This window comes from Triplophysa rosa, linkage group LG21, assembly GCF_024868665.1.
Source record: "Triplophysa rosa linkage group LG21, Trosa_1v2, whole genome shotgun sequence".
Taxonomy (NCBI): domain Eukaryota; kingdom Metazoa; phylum Chordata; class Actinopteri; order Cypriniformes; family Nemacheilidae; genus Triplophysa; species Triplophysa rosa.
In genome coordinates this window covers 7,981,339-8,000,724 of record NC_079910.1, presented here as the reverse complement: position 1 = coordinate 8,000,724, position 19,386 = coordinate 7,981,339, and the positions used below count along the sequence as shown (strand labels likewise).

Below are 19,386 nucleotides of genomic sequence, written 5' to 3'. Positions count from 1 at the left end.
ATGAAACCGAAATAGGAAAAAAGTATTTATTACTGTATATCATTTATGTACATCCTATTAACCACAAGTGGATTTGTTTGCAACATGTTTAAAAGTACTCCTGAAACCGTAGGATCAAGAACTCGGATGCAGTCTTATTGAAAGCATAAACTACCAAGTCTGAACTCATGAGTACTAACGTGGACAAAATGTAAGATAATATTAAAGGAACAGTTCACCCAAAAATGAAAAAAATCTGTCATCATTTACTCATCCTGAGGTTGTGTTAAACCTGTAATGAACTTCTTTGTTCTGTTGAACACAAAGATATTTGGAAGAATGTTAGCAATTTTCACTACCATAGTTTGTATTTATTTTTTCTGTTGAACATTTTAGGAAAACAAACAGTTCTGGGGAACCTATGACTACCATTTTATTTTTCCCTACTATGCTAATCAATGATGTCCCAGAACTGAAAATTGCTCACATTCTTCAAAATATCTTTCTTTGTAGTCAATGGAACAAAGTAATTTATACAGGTATGAAATTACACGAGGGTGAGTAAATGATGATAGAATTTTCTTTTTTGGGTGAACTATCCCTTTAACTGTCTAAATTTCCCCCACAAACCGGCAGTAACTACTTTGCCAACATTGTCCGTAGTGTCTTTTACCCCAATTTAAACCAAAGGATAGAGCATGTTTTTACACACAGTTCCCAAAACAAATTTTGGAAAAAAGCAAGCACAATATAAATAATGATTAAGCCTACATGTTTCCCTGTATTTACACAATGACAGATACCCAGTGTATGATGTAAAGCACCATGTTATAAAGGTCAGTCGTAATGTTTAGTATTAGGCATTCTCGATTCAAGTGTAAGTACTCTCAACTGACATATTCCAACCGCAGAGATCAGATTCATGGGATATGACCTCAATATAAAACACACACTGGACATGGACTGCAATAAACACAGCCACCACTATTTCAAATATATTACACATAATATAGAACACTCGCTCTCATTCAGCCCATTTTAATCTATACACCTTTAAAACTGAGGCAGACCCTTAATTCCAAAACTTAATGCCATGTTCATCTTGTTATAACGCATTGCAGTCACTATCACTTAAGATCCAGTTTATAATCAGAACATATGGTTTCTGAGTGTATCAGTGAGCACGACATTGCAGATAGAAGGGAGCGGTACAAGTGGCATTATAAAAATGTGCTAAATGATGAAGTTGCAGTTCACACAGTTCATTGATTAGTATTGGCATAAAGGAAATGATCAGTAGTACAGATGAATTTAACAATAGAAGTGTTAAAATACAGGCAAAAAGAGATGCAAGATTTGACTTCATAACTTCACGTTTTCTGACTACACTACATCCCTAATAGACACAGAGCAAATATTAAACAACAGTGCAGTTTAACATGCCAACTCCCCAATACAAAGTGATTTTGCAATACAACAAACGTAACGTTCCCATTAAAATAAAGTTCAACGGTCTTAAAAAGCATACAAACGTTAGCGATTATCTTCAGCAATGTCCACCTTTTGGTGAAGTGTGAAATACGGACAAACCACTGGGTTAAATAAAAGGAATAGTTCACCCAAAAATAAAAATTCTGTCATTTATTCACCCTCATATCCTTCAAAACCTGTTTATGACTATTTTCTGTGGAACTCAAAAGAAGATATTTTGATAAATGTCTTAGTGGTTTTGGGTCCATACAATGGAAGTCAATGGGGTCCAATGTTATTTGGTTACTAATTTTCAAAAACTCTTCAGAAGAAAGTAAGTCATACGTGTTTGAGATGATATGAGGGTGAACAAATCAAATAATTTCATTCTTGCGTGAACTATACCTTTATAGCTTTAACCTAGAGAATTATTCTAGGTAGGCCTATATTTGACCCAAACAAGAAACAACTTGGCATAGGTTAATTCAAACCCAGTAGCTGGTGTTTGTCCATATTTAAGACACAAGCCTGCATAATTTTCCTCAGTACTGTGAGCGTTGGGAGTGAGAAAATGGACCTCATTCGGAAATATTAGGAATAAACGTGAACAAGCTATCATTGCCCCCAAAGCGCTTGAACGTGGATTTTAAAAGCCCCCAAAACAATTAAAAACGGCCAAACACACAACAAGTGAACATTGAAAGCTTTCAAACATTTGATTGCTTTCAAACTAGAACCCACGCCGAGATCTGCACACTGATGGAGTGAAGCAAATGTAGCCCAAAGATAAACTAGCAGGCTGACTTTTTACTGATGTTCTGCCAGAAGCAGTTTCAAGAATAATGCATTTCGTTTTTGAAAAAAAAACGAAGTACTGCTATGTCTTCAGTATGACAGTCACACAGTCGTGGTGTCTTTTCTACACTTAGCTTTGGACATGAATTGTTAGTCATAACAGGAGAAAACAGTGTTATCCACATTTTTCACAGTCTCACAACAGCAGTATAACACTATATATTTCTATATTTTTCACGAAATATGACATACTTTATAATAGTCAGTGAGGGATGGACAAAACTGAAACATTCTTTCAAACATCACGCCGCAAAGTCGATTTTGGATGCAACATTGAAGTGGTAAAACGAAAAGAACAAAAACGCAAACGCCTTTGCTCAATTGTCATTCCTGCCAAAAGAAATAACAAACAGGTCCTATGAGGGAAGTTGTGCTGACGTCAGGCTCATCCTCGACTGGGAACGACGACAGGCTGATTCACCTCCGGAGGAACGTAGAAGGGCTGGGATGGACTGACGCTCAGTAGTTTCGTTTGAGATGGTGAGGTAGGCCTCATCACAACTTTAAAACGTTAAAAAAAGGGATAAAACTGGCAGGCTTTTTTTGGCTTAAGTCTTTTATGTGTGCTTGTGCGTCTCTATGAGGATCCGCCCATTTCAGATCTTAACGTCTTCCTGGACGCTGAGTTGAGAAAGAGTCTTCTTAATCCGCAGAGCCGTAAGCCGGGCGGCCCCATTGGCATACCAACACTCCCTCATGATCTTCCCCATGACTCTCAGTGCCTGCACAACAAAGCAAACCCCAATCAAAATGACTCCTTTCAGCCTCCAACAACAAAGTATGCTTGCAAAAATAATAACGGAATTGAATTAAAAAGCTGTATTATCACATTTAATCGTGTCTGTCTCAGACAGCACGCCCACAGACCGTCTGATGCATACTGCATACAAAAACTACAAGAGCTTGCTTCTGTGCTATTGTTTGAACTTGATTCTCATTGTGGTTTATTATTCAAATCGATTTCAGATTTAACTGAAAAACTTTCTATGCAAGTAAAATGTGTTTGAGAAGGCAAATTGTTCTGTAGCACTGGGAATAAAAAACTCTTAATACTAGATTCAGATTCTTTGTTTAATGTGCTCAAAACTATATTATGACCCAGATATGGTAATATCATAAAACTGCCAGGTCCCTGATTCCCACTAAACGGAGACATGTACATTATACACCGTGGTTGGTCATTAAACGCGTCTTAAAGAGTACATAACTAGGGATTTTTAAGATCCTACTTTGGTTTATGGAGTGTCCAAAAACAAATTTATGTACATAGAAGTTGTAAAAACACAATTATTTTGTAATCATAGGCAGTTATTCTCAAATGATTCGTTCCGCGATTCATCTGTCTAATCCCCTCCTTTCCGCTAGCCTAGTCTGATGTGATTGGTCAGATGGTCTAGTCTGCTGTGATTGGTCTACCGTGAATGAGGCTCACGAGTTACAGTGTTTGGGGGAGAAGAGCAAAATTTTTGTGGGCAGTCCTAGCAAAACGTAGGCGGGGACTATATGTAGTGACGTAAATCCGCGGCGGTTCGCGAATCGGACTAGAGACGACTTGCTTGCGTGATTCAGAGTCGACTCCCTTTTTTCCAAGCCAGTAACTTTGTTATTCATTCACCTTTGGATTTACAACTTGGCAGACTGCTTACTTTCAAACACGGCAACATTACACACTGCATGAAATGTCATTTTCATGATTTCATGTTATGTACTCTTTAAAGCTTTTACCTCATAGCTTTGCCACCAGTTGGGCACATTGGGCCGTAACCTCTGATCACACACCACCTTCCTCATCTCCTCTATGGATGGGTCAGAAGGCACCAGATCATAGTAGGGAAGCTGGTAATCTTCATGGATGCCTGTTATAACAAAATTCAAGGTAAATCGTGATGTTAAAGTTTAGGGTTTAATGCTGATTGGCTTTCAAACAATAGGTTGTTTTTAGTCCAATTTTCCAATACTGTGGGTGAAAGATTTGCTCTCACCTCCAGCGTTACACCGTCTTGCTATCTCCCAGTATACCAGTCCCAAAGCATATATATCAGCACACTTAAAGGAATCAAAATGTTTCATGTTGATCGTTTCATCTAGTACCTCTGGAGCCATATATCTGAAAGACAAAACACACTCATGTCAAGTAATCCAACTGTGCCATATTACAGTATCTCATCTATTTATACTGTAATATTTATATATACCCATTTATACATTATTTACAATCAGGGTGTAGTATGTGGAGGTAGACGTACCTTTTAGTGCCAACCCTCTGATTGGGAGCAATGTCTATAGTATCAGTGATGGACTCGTGACGTACAGCGAGCCCCAGATCTGCTATGGCACAAGTACCATTCTTTTTCACCAAGATGTTTTTAGATTTGAGGTCACGATGAGCAATGCCCGGTTTTCCTGTGAGAGGTGACAGTGAAGGTTTAAATGTCAGATTTGTTGCTTTCTTGTGTACAGCATTGATTTCAGTTTTGTGAGTACAGGAATACATAGGATGTTGAGTCAGATGAGTTCAGTTTATATTTACCCTGTGTACCCAGGATCTCCATATGCAAATGTGCCAGCCCACTGGCTGCTGAGAGCGACAACTTAATCATACCCTCGATTGTGACAGAGTAATGGTTCAGATAGTCAAATAAAGAGCCGTGTTCATGGTAGTCAGAGACCAGCCACAGCTGCGTCCATGTGCCATTGTCTAAGAAACGGAGATAAAAACGGTAAAGATTTAAGAATGGAAGAAAAGTTTCTCTAAACATTTGTATATTATAGGTAAGGTTTGGCCAAAACTAGGGCGGTCACAATAAGTTTGACACTTTTCAGATTTTTTTACATTATTATTGTAGCAAAAAGACACACCCAACAAGGTTGTTGTAGTTTACTGGGACTAAAACTGTTAAAAATGTTGTTATTTAAAAGCAAATCAAATATTGGCCCAAATATTATTTGATAAACTTAAATTTACATCAGCTTATTGCTGAGGCAACATTTTGTTTTACTTTTAAGTTTAAGTTGAGACACTAAAGTTATTATGTGAAAATGTCAACTGAACTAAAACTGAACTAAAAATGTATATAACAATATAAAAATAAACAACTAAATGATACACTGACAAAACAAATAAATGGTAAATTGACAAAAGCACAACATTGCTAAAATTAAAATGAAAACTAAAAATATACAAATAAAACCTCATTTAAAATATCAATAAAACTACAACAAAAAACTGACACAAACAGAAAAGAAAAACGTCAACTATTCCATTAATTTGTACCAAAAGTCAGACACATTGTACCTTTATTATCAGCAGCGATGAAGCCCAAGATGTTCTCATGACGGAGCATGATGGTCTGATAAATCTCAGCCTCGCGGAACCAAGAGCGCTCTTCTCTGGATGAAAAGATCTTAACAGCCACATCTCCTCCTCTCCATCTCCCCCTCCAAACCTCACCAAACCGCCCTTTACCTATAATTTCCTGCAGTACGATTGTCCTGGCCACCGTCCGCTGGACAAACAAGGGCAGACCTGCAACGAAAAAAACACTTCAGCTCAAAAGCCCAAAACTTGTATGAGTAAAGCATTAGTGCTATAGTTAAAGCTGTGACCTACCGGAGCCTGAACCCGAGGTGGACAGATCAAAGATGAGGTCCTGTAAAGTCTTGTCTTTGGCTAAGTACAGATGATCACAGGATGGATCTTCGACATCAAGTCGCTGCCGGTGGTTGTAGTTCCGCTGATGGTGCTGGAAAACCAGCACTCCCACAATAAGCAACAGGCAAAACAAGAAGACCGGTCCTGCGATCACAGCCACCAGCTCAACCGGACCCCAGCTGCCCCCTGAGCCCGACCAGTTGTTTTCTTCAGAAATCCCTGAGAGAAGAGTTTCATGCACATTACCACTCACAAGTTGTGATTTAAAGGGATAGATCACCAAAAAATAAACTTCACCCTCATTTCGCACAAAACCTGTACATGACTCTTTCCTCTGTGAAACAAATATCTCCTCCGAGGAGATATTTTGAGAAAAGGTCTCACTACTTATGTGTTTATATAATGAAAGTCAATGGGGGCCAATTTTTTAGGTTACCAACATTCTTTAAAGTATCTTCTTTAGTGTTGTGCAGAAGGAAGAAAGTCACACAGGTTTGGAATGACAAGCATGAGTAAGTAAATGTCTCATAACACGTCTCAGGGAACACAGAAATAGCAGCACAGGAAACAGAGACCTAGAAACCAAAACAAACTAACTAACTGGTCCAAACATTCAGCCTTTCCTCCTACCGTTTGGAACTTGAAGGTTGATGCTGTTGCAGAAATCTGTGTAACAGCAGTGCGTGTTGAGCAGGCCCTTGGCGCTCAGGCAGTAGATGGGCTGTCCTGGTGGTACCAGGCTGACACGAGGGATACAGATTCGCACCTGCTGCTCCTCCTGACCGTTGATGTAGGAGGTGGAGGCCATGCAGGCCCCATCGGTCTCGCATACATAACCGGTCTTTTCACAAGCAGTGCAGTTACACTTAAGGGCTGAAAAGAGAGAAATTCAAATATGACTGTAAAATAACTGTGTTCATGTCTTCATTCCACATGAAATCTATTTTGAGGACTTCTTTAAGAATATGCAGCAAGTGCACTGTGCAAGCCTGAAACGACCACCAGGGGGCAAGCTAGACCCACAATGAAGAACGGAAGCGTTGAGCAAAGTAACTCCAGCAGAAATACTGCATGCAGAATCTAGTTTGCTACCAAACTGCATAACATGAAACTGAATCCACCACTGCAGATGAACCCAAACAGAGTAGACCGTACACAGCAGACCAGACCCACACTGCAATCCCTTTATATCAGCAGAACACCTTCACAGACAACACCGCTTTACTGGCCGGTCAAATAACACAGTCTGTGACAAACAACAGCCACTCAATTAAAATGGCGTGGGAGGAGGTTCAAAGATATTAATACATATAAGCAATCTTAACATATTGATTTTTAAATTAATTATAAAAAATAGATGGTTGCTAAAGGGGTCTGTGGGTTTAACTGACCAAAGTCAAAAAGATACTTTGGTTTTGGGTCCTTTCTTTGAGTCTAGGGAATTTTAATTATCCGAATGCTTAGGAAAGTAATAGTATACGTGTCAGCAACTAGTTGTATGGTTTTTGGTATCGTTTGTGTTTGCTTTCCTACATGATATCTTCTTTTGTGTTGAACAACTTGACTACTTTGGTAGTCAATGGTGGCCAAGAACTGTTTGATTTCAAGCATTCTTCCAAATGTCTTTCTCCGTGTTCATCAGAACAAAGAAATCTACAGATTTGGAACAAATGAAGACAGAATTTTCATTGAGTGAACTGTTCCTTTAATGGTCGAGCATTGTGTTAGCAGTGCAAAGGTCATGTGTTTGATTCCCATAAAACAAACCTACTGATAAAATGTAGAGCTTGAATACACTGGAAGCAAAATTGGATGACGTGTAAACCAAATGCATACATGTAAACTGTACATTTTTTAAACTATTTTTAATATTAAATACACATACATACTGTTGTATGTACATACAACAGTACATAAATTATATTTTTTGCATTACCATTGTACGTGAACTATGGTACTACTTGTACTAAAGAACTTTTTGGCAGTGAACATTTGGGAATTTCATATGGCCTCCTCATCTTAGATCCCTGTAGGCACAACTAAATGATATCATCAATCTTCAGAAGCATACGAATACTCAGACGCCCTGACAGAACACTGCCTTACATTTTCGAGCTATTTTCGAGCTGTCATCACCATTGCGTATTTTTGTCTCTCTATAGCAGGTCAGACAAACAGAATAGGAATGAGGACGGACACACACAGACAGACCGCTGCGGGTGACCGAGGTCAAGACATGAGCGCTGGCTGTCACACCTCACTGGCGCCCTTGGGTTTATCAGCCCAGCGCTGAGCTCCATACAATGGCAGACCACTTAAGACAAATTTCACTGGTTTTAAAATAACACCAGCTCAGACGCTTGATGGCTGATCACAACAGGACCCACCGAGGGACAAAAAGCCCTCTAATGCAAATTCTTTTTTGGGCTTCCCTGTCAGGAACGTTCTATTCTAATCCTCTCCTCTCTTCTTTTCTCATTTCATTGCTTTTCCCACAAGCTCAGGCCTCTGATGTTTATGCAAGCCTTTTATAGGCAGATCTGCTTTTATCATTTACTCCTGTTGTCACTCAGCTTTCACACACACACATTCTTCCACTAACATTAATTGATCTGACTCACTTCACTTCCTTTCGATGTTTTTCACACGCAGGTTTACTGCAAAACTCATGACACGTCCGAGACCCAACCAAACCCCTCTGAACAAGCGTCAACTTCGCTTTTTCAGCGTGTATGTGGGTGTGTGTCAGTGTCCGCGAGGGAGTGCAAGAGTGTGTTTGTGTACTCTTTATAAATCTTATAAAGGCTGTGATCACCGAAGTGCGCTGCCAGTAACCGTTAGTGGAGCAGATCCAAGTCAACTGAGGTTCACATGCACGAGGAATTTCCTGCAGATTACGTCGCCGGTCCTGATAGCGGGAGAGAAAGAACACTTTGCCATGAGCCACTAATAGTTGCTTTAATGGAGCACACGCAATATCATTAAATCACCCACAGAAACACTGGGAGGCAAATCAAATGACTGTAATTGCCTCATGGCCTCTTTCTGGAAGAGTCTACTAAAACACAACATCACAGATATCACATTAATTACAAACAGGATAACCGTCGAGTCTCCATCAAACAATAAAGACCTCATATCACTACTGCCAGCCACTTAAATGGCGTCTGTCACGATAAACCGACGATAAATATCACGTGATTTATGCACAGCTTTTGAGTGAAGTACGGGAAAATGCTGCTGCATCCGAAAGCCAGAGGGCGCTCTCGTGCGGAAACTCCAAATACGCACTACAGAAGAAGACCATAACACGTTCTAGAATCTAGGAAATGCCTATGGAAATATTTTTATCACTGTTACGCAAGTTCCATCAGGTATTTTCATGATAATAAAGTATATTTATCATGATCATGTTTGACGGGTGTTGCTTTTCCAAATGCACATTATAAGCGACTCAAACTCGCACTGCTTTTAGATCGAGCAGCATTTCCTACTGATCCCAGAGCCGTGCTTCACGGACAAGCTACGCATTAAAAAATATAGACACATTGCATATCGCAGCCAGCTCGGTTACAATAGGATTGAGTGGTATCGCGATAAATTATCGGGCAGCCCTATTTTGCACGTAAAATGAAACTTGATCCAGCATGAAAACACAAAGCCTTTTCAGGTCAGCCATTATGTGCATGTAATCTGGACATAGACACACTTCATGTAAATGGAACTTATGTCGGCGCGACATTTTCTCCCAGTGTGTGAACAGGGTCATGGTAAACATTTCAAAATACTGGAAACACCAAGCTTTGAGAGGACACTACAGCTTATTTAAATAAAAACACAGCAAGCTTAGACAGGATCCCATCCATTGTGGAATTTCAAGTTTTGGGGCTTATTAGTCATGTACATAACCAGACACAGTATGATATGAAATGCTTTGTACAACATGATGACACAAACATAAAAAAGAAAGAAAATAGAATGAAATCTGAAAAACGTTTTGAATTTACAACAACAATAAAATGGATGTACATGGATGTAATAATATGTGCACGATAAGAAACATACATGTGAATGAATAAGAACTTTATTAGCATCAATTGTGAGTCGATTTGTTGTCTATGTAGAGTTTGGCTTTAACTTCTTATTTACTTGGAATTAATAATTGCTTAGTATTATAATCTCTCGCAAACCATCGTTTATTTTTTCCAACGAGACCACTGTCACAATGCATTATGGGATTCCCATCTCACAAAGTACTAGCAATTTTGATAAAGCAAAGCAGCATGTCTCTTACAAAAATTTAACTATAGTGTTCTTTTTTGTTGTATGTGTGATAAAACCATACTAACTACAGATTTACAATGTTGTTACAATGGTATTTGCAGTAAAATAACACTACTAGATAAAACAAATAGTAATCAATCAGCCAAAAAAAAAACATATTGATACCACACCATACATACTACACCAAAAATAGTTACTAGTCCTTAGGGTTTGCCTACATTTTCATGTAGGAAGCATTTCTACAAAGCCTTAATGGGAAAATTCACCCAAAATTGTAAATTCTTTCATAATTGAATCGCCTTTATGTCATTCCAAACCTGTATGACTTTTTGTCTCCTACAGAACACAAAAGAAGATATTTATAATAACGTTGGTAACCAAACAACACTGGCTCCCATTGACTTCCATTGTATGGATATAAAACCACCAAGACATTCCTCAAAAGATCTTCTTTTGCGTTCCACAGAAAAAAGTCATCCATGTTGTGAATGAAGGATAGCAGAATGTTTGTTTTTGGATTAACTATCCCTTTAAAACGTCAGACAACTAGGTTATAAATCAGAACATAATATCTAATATTACAGAAATATTACAAAACCAAACACAGTTCATAAATACTAAATCACTTCTGCTACACGAGCCGAACCAATATCACACTTTTTACACGCAGACTCCTCTGAAACTGTAAGCCACCCATCCAAGTTTATGCCGAGCTGGCTAACAAAACAAAAACATACAACTTCCTGCCGTGCATGGCTCCAAACCTGTAGCGAGGGAGCAGAAGCGGTTTGGGCCAAGCAAGGTCTAGTACGTGCATAATTGGTGGCCTTACACTGGCTCTTTGTTTGGAGATTAGAGAGACACGAGGAGGGATTGGGCGTGCTGTGTCGGGACTCGGGACAAAAGGTGGGAGTGGGTTGCGTGGTGGAGGTTGGGGGAGGTTACCGTTATGGTTTCAGGGGGTAGGGGACTCCCTCGACATGCTTTAAAGAGCTGCTGGTGAAACAGATACGCGACGACAGAACATAAAGAGGCGGCAGAGGGGTACGGGGTCAGGGGGAGCGCTTACAAAGTCCCCAGCTGCGATAGGATTTCAGCTTGGACAGACCTTAAAACCTAGTCTAGACTTGGCTTAACCTCACAGAAAAGGGGAACTCTGTTAAAGACGACTTCAAAATCTCACCGGGAGTGTGAAGTTCCTATCATTCCATTCTTGTTCAGACAGGAAATGAAACCCATTGCGGGAAAACCTGAATGAAATCGTTGCCATTAAGAGTGTGCTTGGCTGATTAGAGGCTCATGGGAGAATTTAGTCAGTGATGAAGCCGCAAACAACTTCACATTACTGGTATTGTGACTAAGCCTTCACTGTGGAATACACGTTGCACAACATTTGCATCAGGAGCGTGAACTTCCAAGTCAGGGTCAAAAAGAGACTTCACACTTGACATACTATATCAATTACAAATGGATGGCAAACCAGTACTCGTCTCTGCGCAGGCATTATCTCTCGCTTCACCTCCTCAAGATAATGAAAGCCCATCATCCTCAGTCGCTTAAGAGAGCAGGATGCCAGGGGCTACTGAGAGTGGGCAGACTGAGAGAGTGCAGTTACCCAAGATGCATAGGGCTGAAACGGGATCCACGGAGTACCCAGACAGGGAGCTGATTAAGACATGCAGACGCCACCAGACAGAGCGCACACACTCACGTAGACGTGCACTCTAAAACACACATTGAGCCTCGTTCACCCACTCACAAAATCAATGCGACGAAAGAAAGGGGAGCTTCTTCGGCACCCTCGTGGTCAAATTACCGAAATCTCTTTTTTTACCCAAGAAACTCTCTCTTTCAAACCCTTTTAAAATGCAAAATAACACAACTGTCTTGGGCATATGATTAACAGCGTTAATAAGAGATACACAACTATATAATTTGAAAAGAATTTTTTTTACAAGAAAACAGTGACATTATTTACTCACACTGTCATTTTAAATTTTCATGCTTGCATTTCTCTTTTATTTAAGGAATCTACACTTTCTAGTTTTATGTTAAATTAGACAATAAATAGCAAACATCAAAAATAAAATCAAAATTAAACATTTAAAGGAACAATTCACCCAAAAATGAAAATGTCTGTCTTCATTTACCCACCCTCGTGTTGATTAAAATCTGTATATATATTTTTTGGTTCTGATGAACACAGAGAAAGATATTTGAAAGAATGCTTGTCACCACCAAACAGTTATTGAGCACTATTGACTACCATAATAGGAAAAACTGCTTTATACATTTCTTTGTTCTGTTGAACACAAAAAAGATATTTTGAAGAATATAGGAAAACAAACAGTTCTGGGGCACTTTGGACTATTATTGTAATTTTTTCTACCATGGTAGTCAATGGTGACCAAGAACTGTTTGGTTACAACCATTCTTCCAAATATCTTCCTCTGTGTTCATTAGAACAAAGAAATTTATTCCGATTTGAGACAACTTGAGGGTAAGTAAATGATGACAGAATTTTTATTTGGGATAAACTGTGTCTTTAATGGCTGCAATACACTACAAGATTTTAAATCTGAACAGATTTTTTTTAAACTAGACATCATACACTTGACTGTATTATTCAGATAGAAACACACTAACTGACCAAATCTGCAGACTGGCACAGACTTTCTGCAACAAGTCCAGACTGAAAATCTGCGCAAAAGTCTTGTAGTGTATTTTAACCTTAAGCTTAATAGAATCATAAGTCATGACCCTTATTTTAAGGAAAGCAGGAGTGAAGATGAAAGACAATTTAGTCATATGTTTTTTTCCAACTAAATGTAATATTTCTAAACAAGCACTGTAACAGAGGTCAGAAAAAGGTCTGCCTCTCCATGTAATGGACCATTCAGGTCATTAGCAAGGTCATTAAAGAAGCAGACACCAGCTTTAGTCTGCTGTGACCGTGGCCTCAAACCCCAGCCGGCCCCTCCAGACAGACACACACTTTACACACACTCCCTATGAACCCACATATCTTTCTTTGCCGTACTTTCCGTGCTCTGATCTTATATACAAGCACACACATGCAAAATATGGCTTTATGTGCTCCCTTTCATTTCCATAACACCACTCTTACAGCACCTGGAGCCTTCCTGCCATAGGGGCGCCAATCATCCGCTCTTTCCTGCCTTCATAACACAGGCGTTCAGCTATAATATATCTTGATATTAAATGGATTGCTTTACCATATTTTAAGAACACTTGAAACGTAGTGCATGAGTCCTCTAAATAAAACTTTTGTGGCATTTCTTTCTCCTTACTGGAGCTTGACAGCTACTGGAACTGGTGTTGAATGGCAAGCAACCGTTCTTTAAAAATTCCATGCAGGTTTTGCGTAAAATCCTGAAATGTAAAAGTAGTTCTAGGGTGAATTAACTGACGCTCAACAAATTTTTTCCACATTTATTGTTATTCCGAGGAGTGGAACACATTAACAATCATTTCTTGTAAGCTAATGAATCACTTATAAAATGGGTATAAATGGGTTACTGTGACATTCCTAAAGTGTTTTTCTCCAGACGTCAACGCAGAGAAACTGCAGTCCTGCGAATCAGTGCGAGTTCGGCACTTCAGCTTTCTCTGCGTGAAGGGAAAAGCAAAATCTGGGAAAGAATGAAAGATGATGAAAGAGACGCACCCTGCCTTACGGCTGTCTGCCGAGCTCGCAGTGCCCATATCACATTGCTGTTGTTTTCTCACATGGGCCTGCGAGAAGCGTCACACGGACATCGAGGAGCTCAAACACTCACGACAAGCCAGTTTATCAAAAACAAACAAAAACTCTGATAGCACGCTTACTGAGAAAACTAGTCAGTCGCATATGCCAAGCACTCTCCGAACAGGGCCTGGGGACACCGAATCGCTTCAGATTCCCCGGTTTCAACACCTCAATGGAACAATTACCATAACATGACTGGAGACTCCAATTTGTTCCATTTCCACTAGTCTGTATCCAACTGCCGGCAGCTGTGCAAACCCATCACTGGCAGCCAAACAGCGCCTCTCGCACTACAATCCTCTCACTGTCGAGTCTGACAGTGGCCTGACCCAGTCGAACTTACTACAGGTGGGATCTGTCCGTTTTGCCTTTCCTATCAAGTTCTATTAGAGCGTTTGGCAGTATTTTGCGCATCACAACCTTACGTGAACAGAGGGAGTTTCGTGCAAAAAACGATGACTCACCGATTAGAGATCACAGATTGCTTAACTTTCTAAAGTCCTACATGAAGACGGCCCCTGCTGCGTTGAAATTCATTAACAGCCTTTCTTGGGAAGCCTTGAGCAGATCAAGTCACAACAAGAGAAGGGGAAACATTCATATTTTAAGATTGTGGAATGTAGAAAACAATCCACATTATAACATACATCAAAAAGATGGCTCTGTTCATACAACTATTTTTCTTGACATGCCACTATCATCTACAAAATGCGTGAGGTTTGTGTTCAGAAGACATCATACTTCCAGAAAATCTCGCCTGTGTTCACAGGCAAAAACTGTTATTGCACCGTGCCGTGCAACCACAGACATGTTTGTTTGTGCTGTGAATGTAACGACCATCAGTTTGTCCGTACAAAAGAAAGGCAGACTCCCTTGACAGGTCAGTGAATAGGGCTCATTGCCTACATTTCCATTACAAAGCCCCAGACTCTGCATCTGACTTCAGTCTGAATTTGCTGAATGACCAGCTTCCCATCGTACAACAGAAATGTACTCACCACGAGTTATAAAGCGCAACTTTCGGAGAAATACACCTTGTGAATAATTTATGTAATATCTGAAGGTGGGTTATCCTTCGTTCTTAAGCATCATTACCAAAGTTGGCAACACTTCCTGGACCTAATGGCTTTTCAACAATCAATGGGGTCAATGAAGACTGTTTTTAACAGAAGAAATGCACAATGTTAAGAGATGAATTAGTAAACCAAGCAAACACTGTATGGGTATTTATAACATCAAACATCGAATACATTTAAAATAATTGTTTACGATGAGCAACACATCGGTGTTAAATCCCTAGTTAGATTCATTTTTTATATAATAAAAGTGTAGTAACCAACCATGTACCATGGTAAACCATGGTTAAAATGTGGCTATGGTGATGAGACCATAGTAAATTATGGTTTCTAACTATGGTTTTAATACGGTTTTACTACAAACCAAAAAAGCATGGGCAGTTTAGTTAAATCATGGTTTATTTTCGCAAGGGAACCGCAGGTCGCTTTTGCAACATCAGTAGCATTCGTTGTGACGTCAGTGCTGTGAAACATTGGAGGTCATTTGGGAAGTTAAGTGCACGCTTTTTACATACATGTCTCAATTCACCTTGAATCACAGCTATGACCAACATGTTACGCTTTGAAAACGTGAATTCTTATAAAGAACACGTCATCTCTTCGTTACAGGTAATTAAAACGTTTTCAAATGAATTTTGTAAAATGTAAGGTTGCATTTACAGAGGTTGATCAGAGAGTGTGCTTGGGAGTTGAGGAAAACAAACGCTTCAGCGCGGTTAATTCCTAACACACATATATCTAAATATATATATATATATATATATATATATATATATATTTGTACGACTCGTTTGAGACTAAATATAACATAACGTTACCAAATAAACGCCACAATGCAGAACCGGTTATAAATCAACCAAAAGTTATTTACGCTATACACGACACGGGTTTACAAACCCCAGCGAAAGCGCCATGATGAGCGCCAGGCTGCCCCGTCCAGCGCAGCCTGGCCACTCTCTCCACACACACCAGCAGCTTATCAAATAAACACACACACACAAACACCCGACTCACCATCGCCGATCGCTATTAATCCACACAGGGCGAGCAGCACTACAGCAGTTCGTCGTGGAAACATGACTGCACGATTCCCATCTCTTTGCATTAATGCATTCGTTGTATGTGATTATTGACAAGCGAGCGAGACTTCCAACACAACCACAAGCAGACCATACACCGCCTGCCAGCCTCGGGTAGACAATAGTGGGTTAAAGGGGTGTGCCCAGTTTTAAAGGGGAGGATCCACGCCTTGGCTCCTTTGTTGTGGTGTAATGTCTCTTTACAAGGACTCATTTGTGAATTGGCGTGGTGGTCCGGTTTAGAAAGTAGTTAAGGTCACGTAATGATTGTTTCTTATTCTGTGGTATTTGGTATTTCATGGTGAAAATAATATTAGGCTATCTTATGATCCTCACATGGATGGCTAACTGGAAAAATAAAAAATCATTATTTTGTGTAGTTTTAAAGATGCATAATAACATCTCTTTTTCAGATACACAATGTAAGATTAAGATATTTTACATCGCTCCTAAAAATGGGGCTTCATGATGCCATAAAAGAATGGTTTGGGCAGAATGGTTCCAAAAAGAACCTTTAACATAAAGAACCTTTCTGTTTCACAAAAGGTTCTTTGTAGTAAAAAAGTTTTTTACAGAAATGGTTATTATAAGAACCTTTGAGAAAATGGTGCTTTGGGCAAACAAAATTGGTTCAAAATAACTTTTTGAAGCACCCTTTTAAGAGTGTTGGCACAAACATCGTAACTGCTCTAAGTGGCCGTTACAACATCAAGTTACTTGACGTCGTTATGGGGAAAAACACAACAAACTTAAAATATAGGCTTTTCCTGCAAACATTAAAAAACACTTAATTTATTGATTTTCAAATTATTTTGATCAAATTTGTGACTGAAATTAGCATAGCAAACAAATCTAAATTGTGCTTACAAATCGATTTTTAGAATGATTAATATTATGACTTTTTAAAAAGAAGGGATCCCTTATTATATCATTTTGATTTGTTTAACAATTTTGGGCAACCACATATTTTTATCCACATTTCCATACTTTTTAGTTATAGTTGTGAAGATGAATATGTATGACTGCTATATATGAAAATCTGCACTTTTATACCTTAATGTATTGGGATGAGACTGATAGGATTGCTTGCACATTTGAAGCAGACCTAATGCAGTTGTTGCTCTTCTACAGGGTTTCACAATTCAATATGACTCAGAATCCAAAGTAACTTTTGTGAGCAAACCCATATTGTGCGATGTGTGTGATCCAAAGGAGCTTATAGATCCCCTGTGAGTAGCATAGAAAGCATTCAGAACTCTCACACACAAAACACAGCATGGGTCAAGCTTTAAAAACCCTAAACCCTCAAATCACTGATCACAAAAAAACACATTAACAAACATGACATGAAAATTTGTTCTTTTATGATAAGTCTACAAGAAAAAACATGTCTTTAGAGAAAGAAGTTAAACATTTTCCTATATTCCCTGCTTGTGCCAGCATCTGTTTACTTCCTCTAAATATCGGGGCAGAGGGGAACTTGTGATTTTAATTTTGTGGAATAAAGAGGCATTTGATGCACTCACCATTTGTCCTCGTAATGGCCGCGGCGTGACACGAGTGGACACTCTGTTACTTAGCCTTATGGGTACATAAGAAATGATGTCGAAAATCTAATCTAATTACACAGAAATTCCTTTCAAGTTGCTCTTTAGATACGGGTCACATAAAATGCTTTTAGAGCTGTGCCCTACAGAGTACCGCCTCTATTGTGACAATTAACCTCTTTGCCTTTGCTTTCTACACAGTAACCCTCTCCCTGCCTGTCTATTGTTTATAAAGTGGGGTCTTGTAATGATCAAAGTGTCAAATTTATCTGCCTTTTTCAGCTAGGCGTTCATATCCTTTTTTCCAAACAAAGACTTTTAGAATAGGTCACTGTAGGGTGACCAGACGTTACAGTTTACCCGAGACCTGGTTCTTTAAGGTTTGTCGATTTTAAGTATTCTTGCCTCAGGTTTTAGGCTCTTTGAGTTTTGTCATTGAATTTAAATATACAGTTTTTTGCTGTCATGGGAATCATTAGAGACATTTCTTTGCTTTTGCAAGTAGATTTTTTAACAGATCAGCTTGGAATGTATAAGGTTGCCATGACAATCATTTTTCATTTGCTGATGCTCACTGTGGGTATAAGTGTAAAAGATGGGAGGTTTTTAAGGCCTGGTCTCTCCAATAATTCAGTAAAAAATATTTAATAAAAAAATCGACCCCAATAAGCATCACAGCTACTTAAACATGTTTTATTATTCTTATCTGACCTGACTGTAGCTATACACTTTATAAGCTGAGTTGCAATATTTCCCCTTTCATTTTCTCCGCAGGCATTTAATAATCAAACAGCATTTAAAAGGTAAAAACAATTTTTATTAAACATGCAAAAACAGTTAAATTACTGGCCTTAGAAACGAGACTGACCAAGCTCTTTTATGCTGGGCAGGCTATTGATACTCAGCTCCTGTGCTCTGTTAAAAATAACCCTCTCTTCATCTGACTGGACAGGCAAAGTGGGGCTGTACTGGGGAATTATCTCCAGCAAAGCCCCTCTGTGTTTTACCGCAGATGGATATACCGAGGCACAGATATAGATAAACAGGCAGACTGAATCAATGCCCATTCTCTCACTTTAACCATGCAGTCTGACAGCAAGACAGACAAGCCACACTAAAGGGAAACTTTGGCTTGGAAAAACACAAGATAAGCATCTTATGTCAATGAGTGGGGCATCTGCTTTTTTGCCCTCCTCTGTGTGTGTGTCAGTGTGTGTAGGAAGGGATTTACATCGGAAAGACACCCATTTGCCAGTCTCATTTCATTGAATAAGATATGTGAGATATCTGTTTGCGTGGGGGTAAATATAGGTCGGTCTGAAACATGATCGTGAAGGATGAATTCTGTATTGTATATGTAAAATGTTGTTCAACAACATCGAGGAGTGTCTTGGTGGTTCCCAAGGGTACTCAGGTCATCTAGAAGGTCTTGTACTGAACAACAATTGCAAGATTGTTTATAACAATAATTACTGTGGCCAGAGAAAACAGACGTCTTATTTTAACTTTAGTTTTATCTGAAATGATGTTGTATTCGTTAACCATAACATTGGCACAGAGGCAGTAAGAAAGTAGCACTCAGGAAAAATTGCAATTAACGACGCCCTCTAGTGGACAAAACTGCTAAAATAAATTATTAAATAATATTTAAATAATTTTCAAAGCCTGCGTCAAT

The 19,386-nt window shown here is 39.1% G+C and overlaps 1 protein-coding gene across 1 annotated transcript; it reads right to left on the bottom strand.

Moving 5' to 3' along the window:
- Window positions 1-1,001: 1,001 nt before the first annotated feature.
- acvr1ba (activin A receptor type 1Ba) lies at window positions 1,002-16,272 on the bottom strand. The gene is made up of 9 exons (XM_057363208.1): window positions 16,100-16,272; window positions 6,587-6,829; window positions 5,915-6,175; window positions 5,600-5,830; window positions 4,835-5,002; window positions 4,551-4,707; window positions 4,287-4,411; window positions 4,030-4,160; window positions 1,002-3,026 (listed from the first exon to the last, which is right to left on the bottom strand). Exons 1-9 carry the CDS (start codon window positions 16,188-16,190, stop codon window positions 2,901-2,903), a joined length of 1,533 nt encoding a protein of 510 aa, XP_057219191.1. The 5' UTR covers window positions 16,191-16,272; the 3' UTR covers window positions 1,002-2,900.
- Between the last annotated feature and the right edge of the window lie 3,114 nt (window positions 16,273-19,386).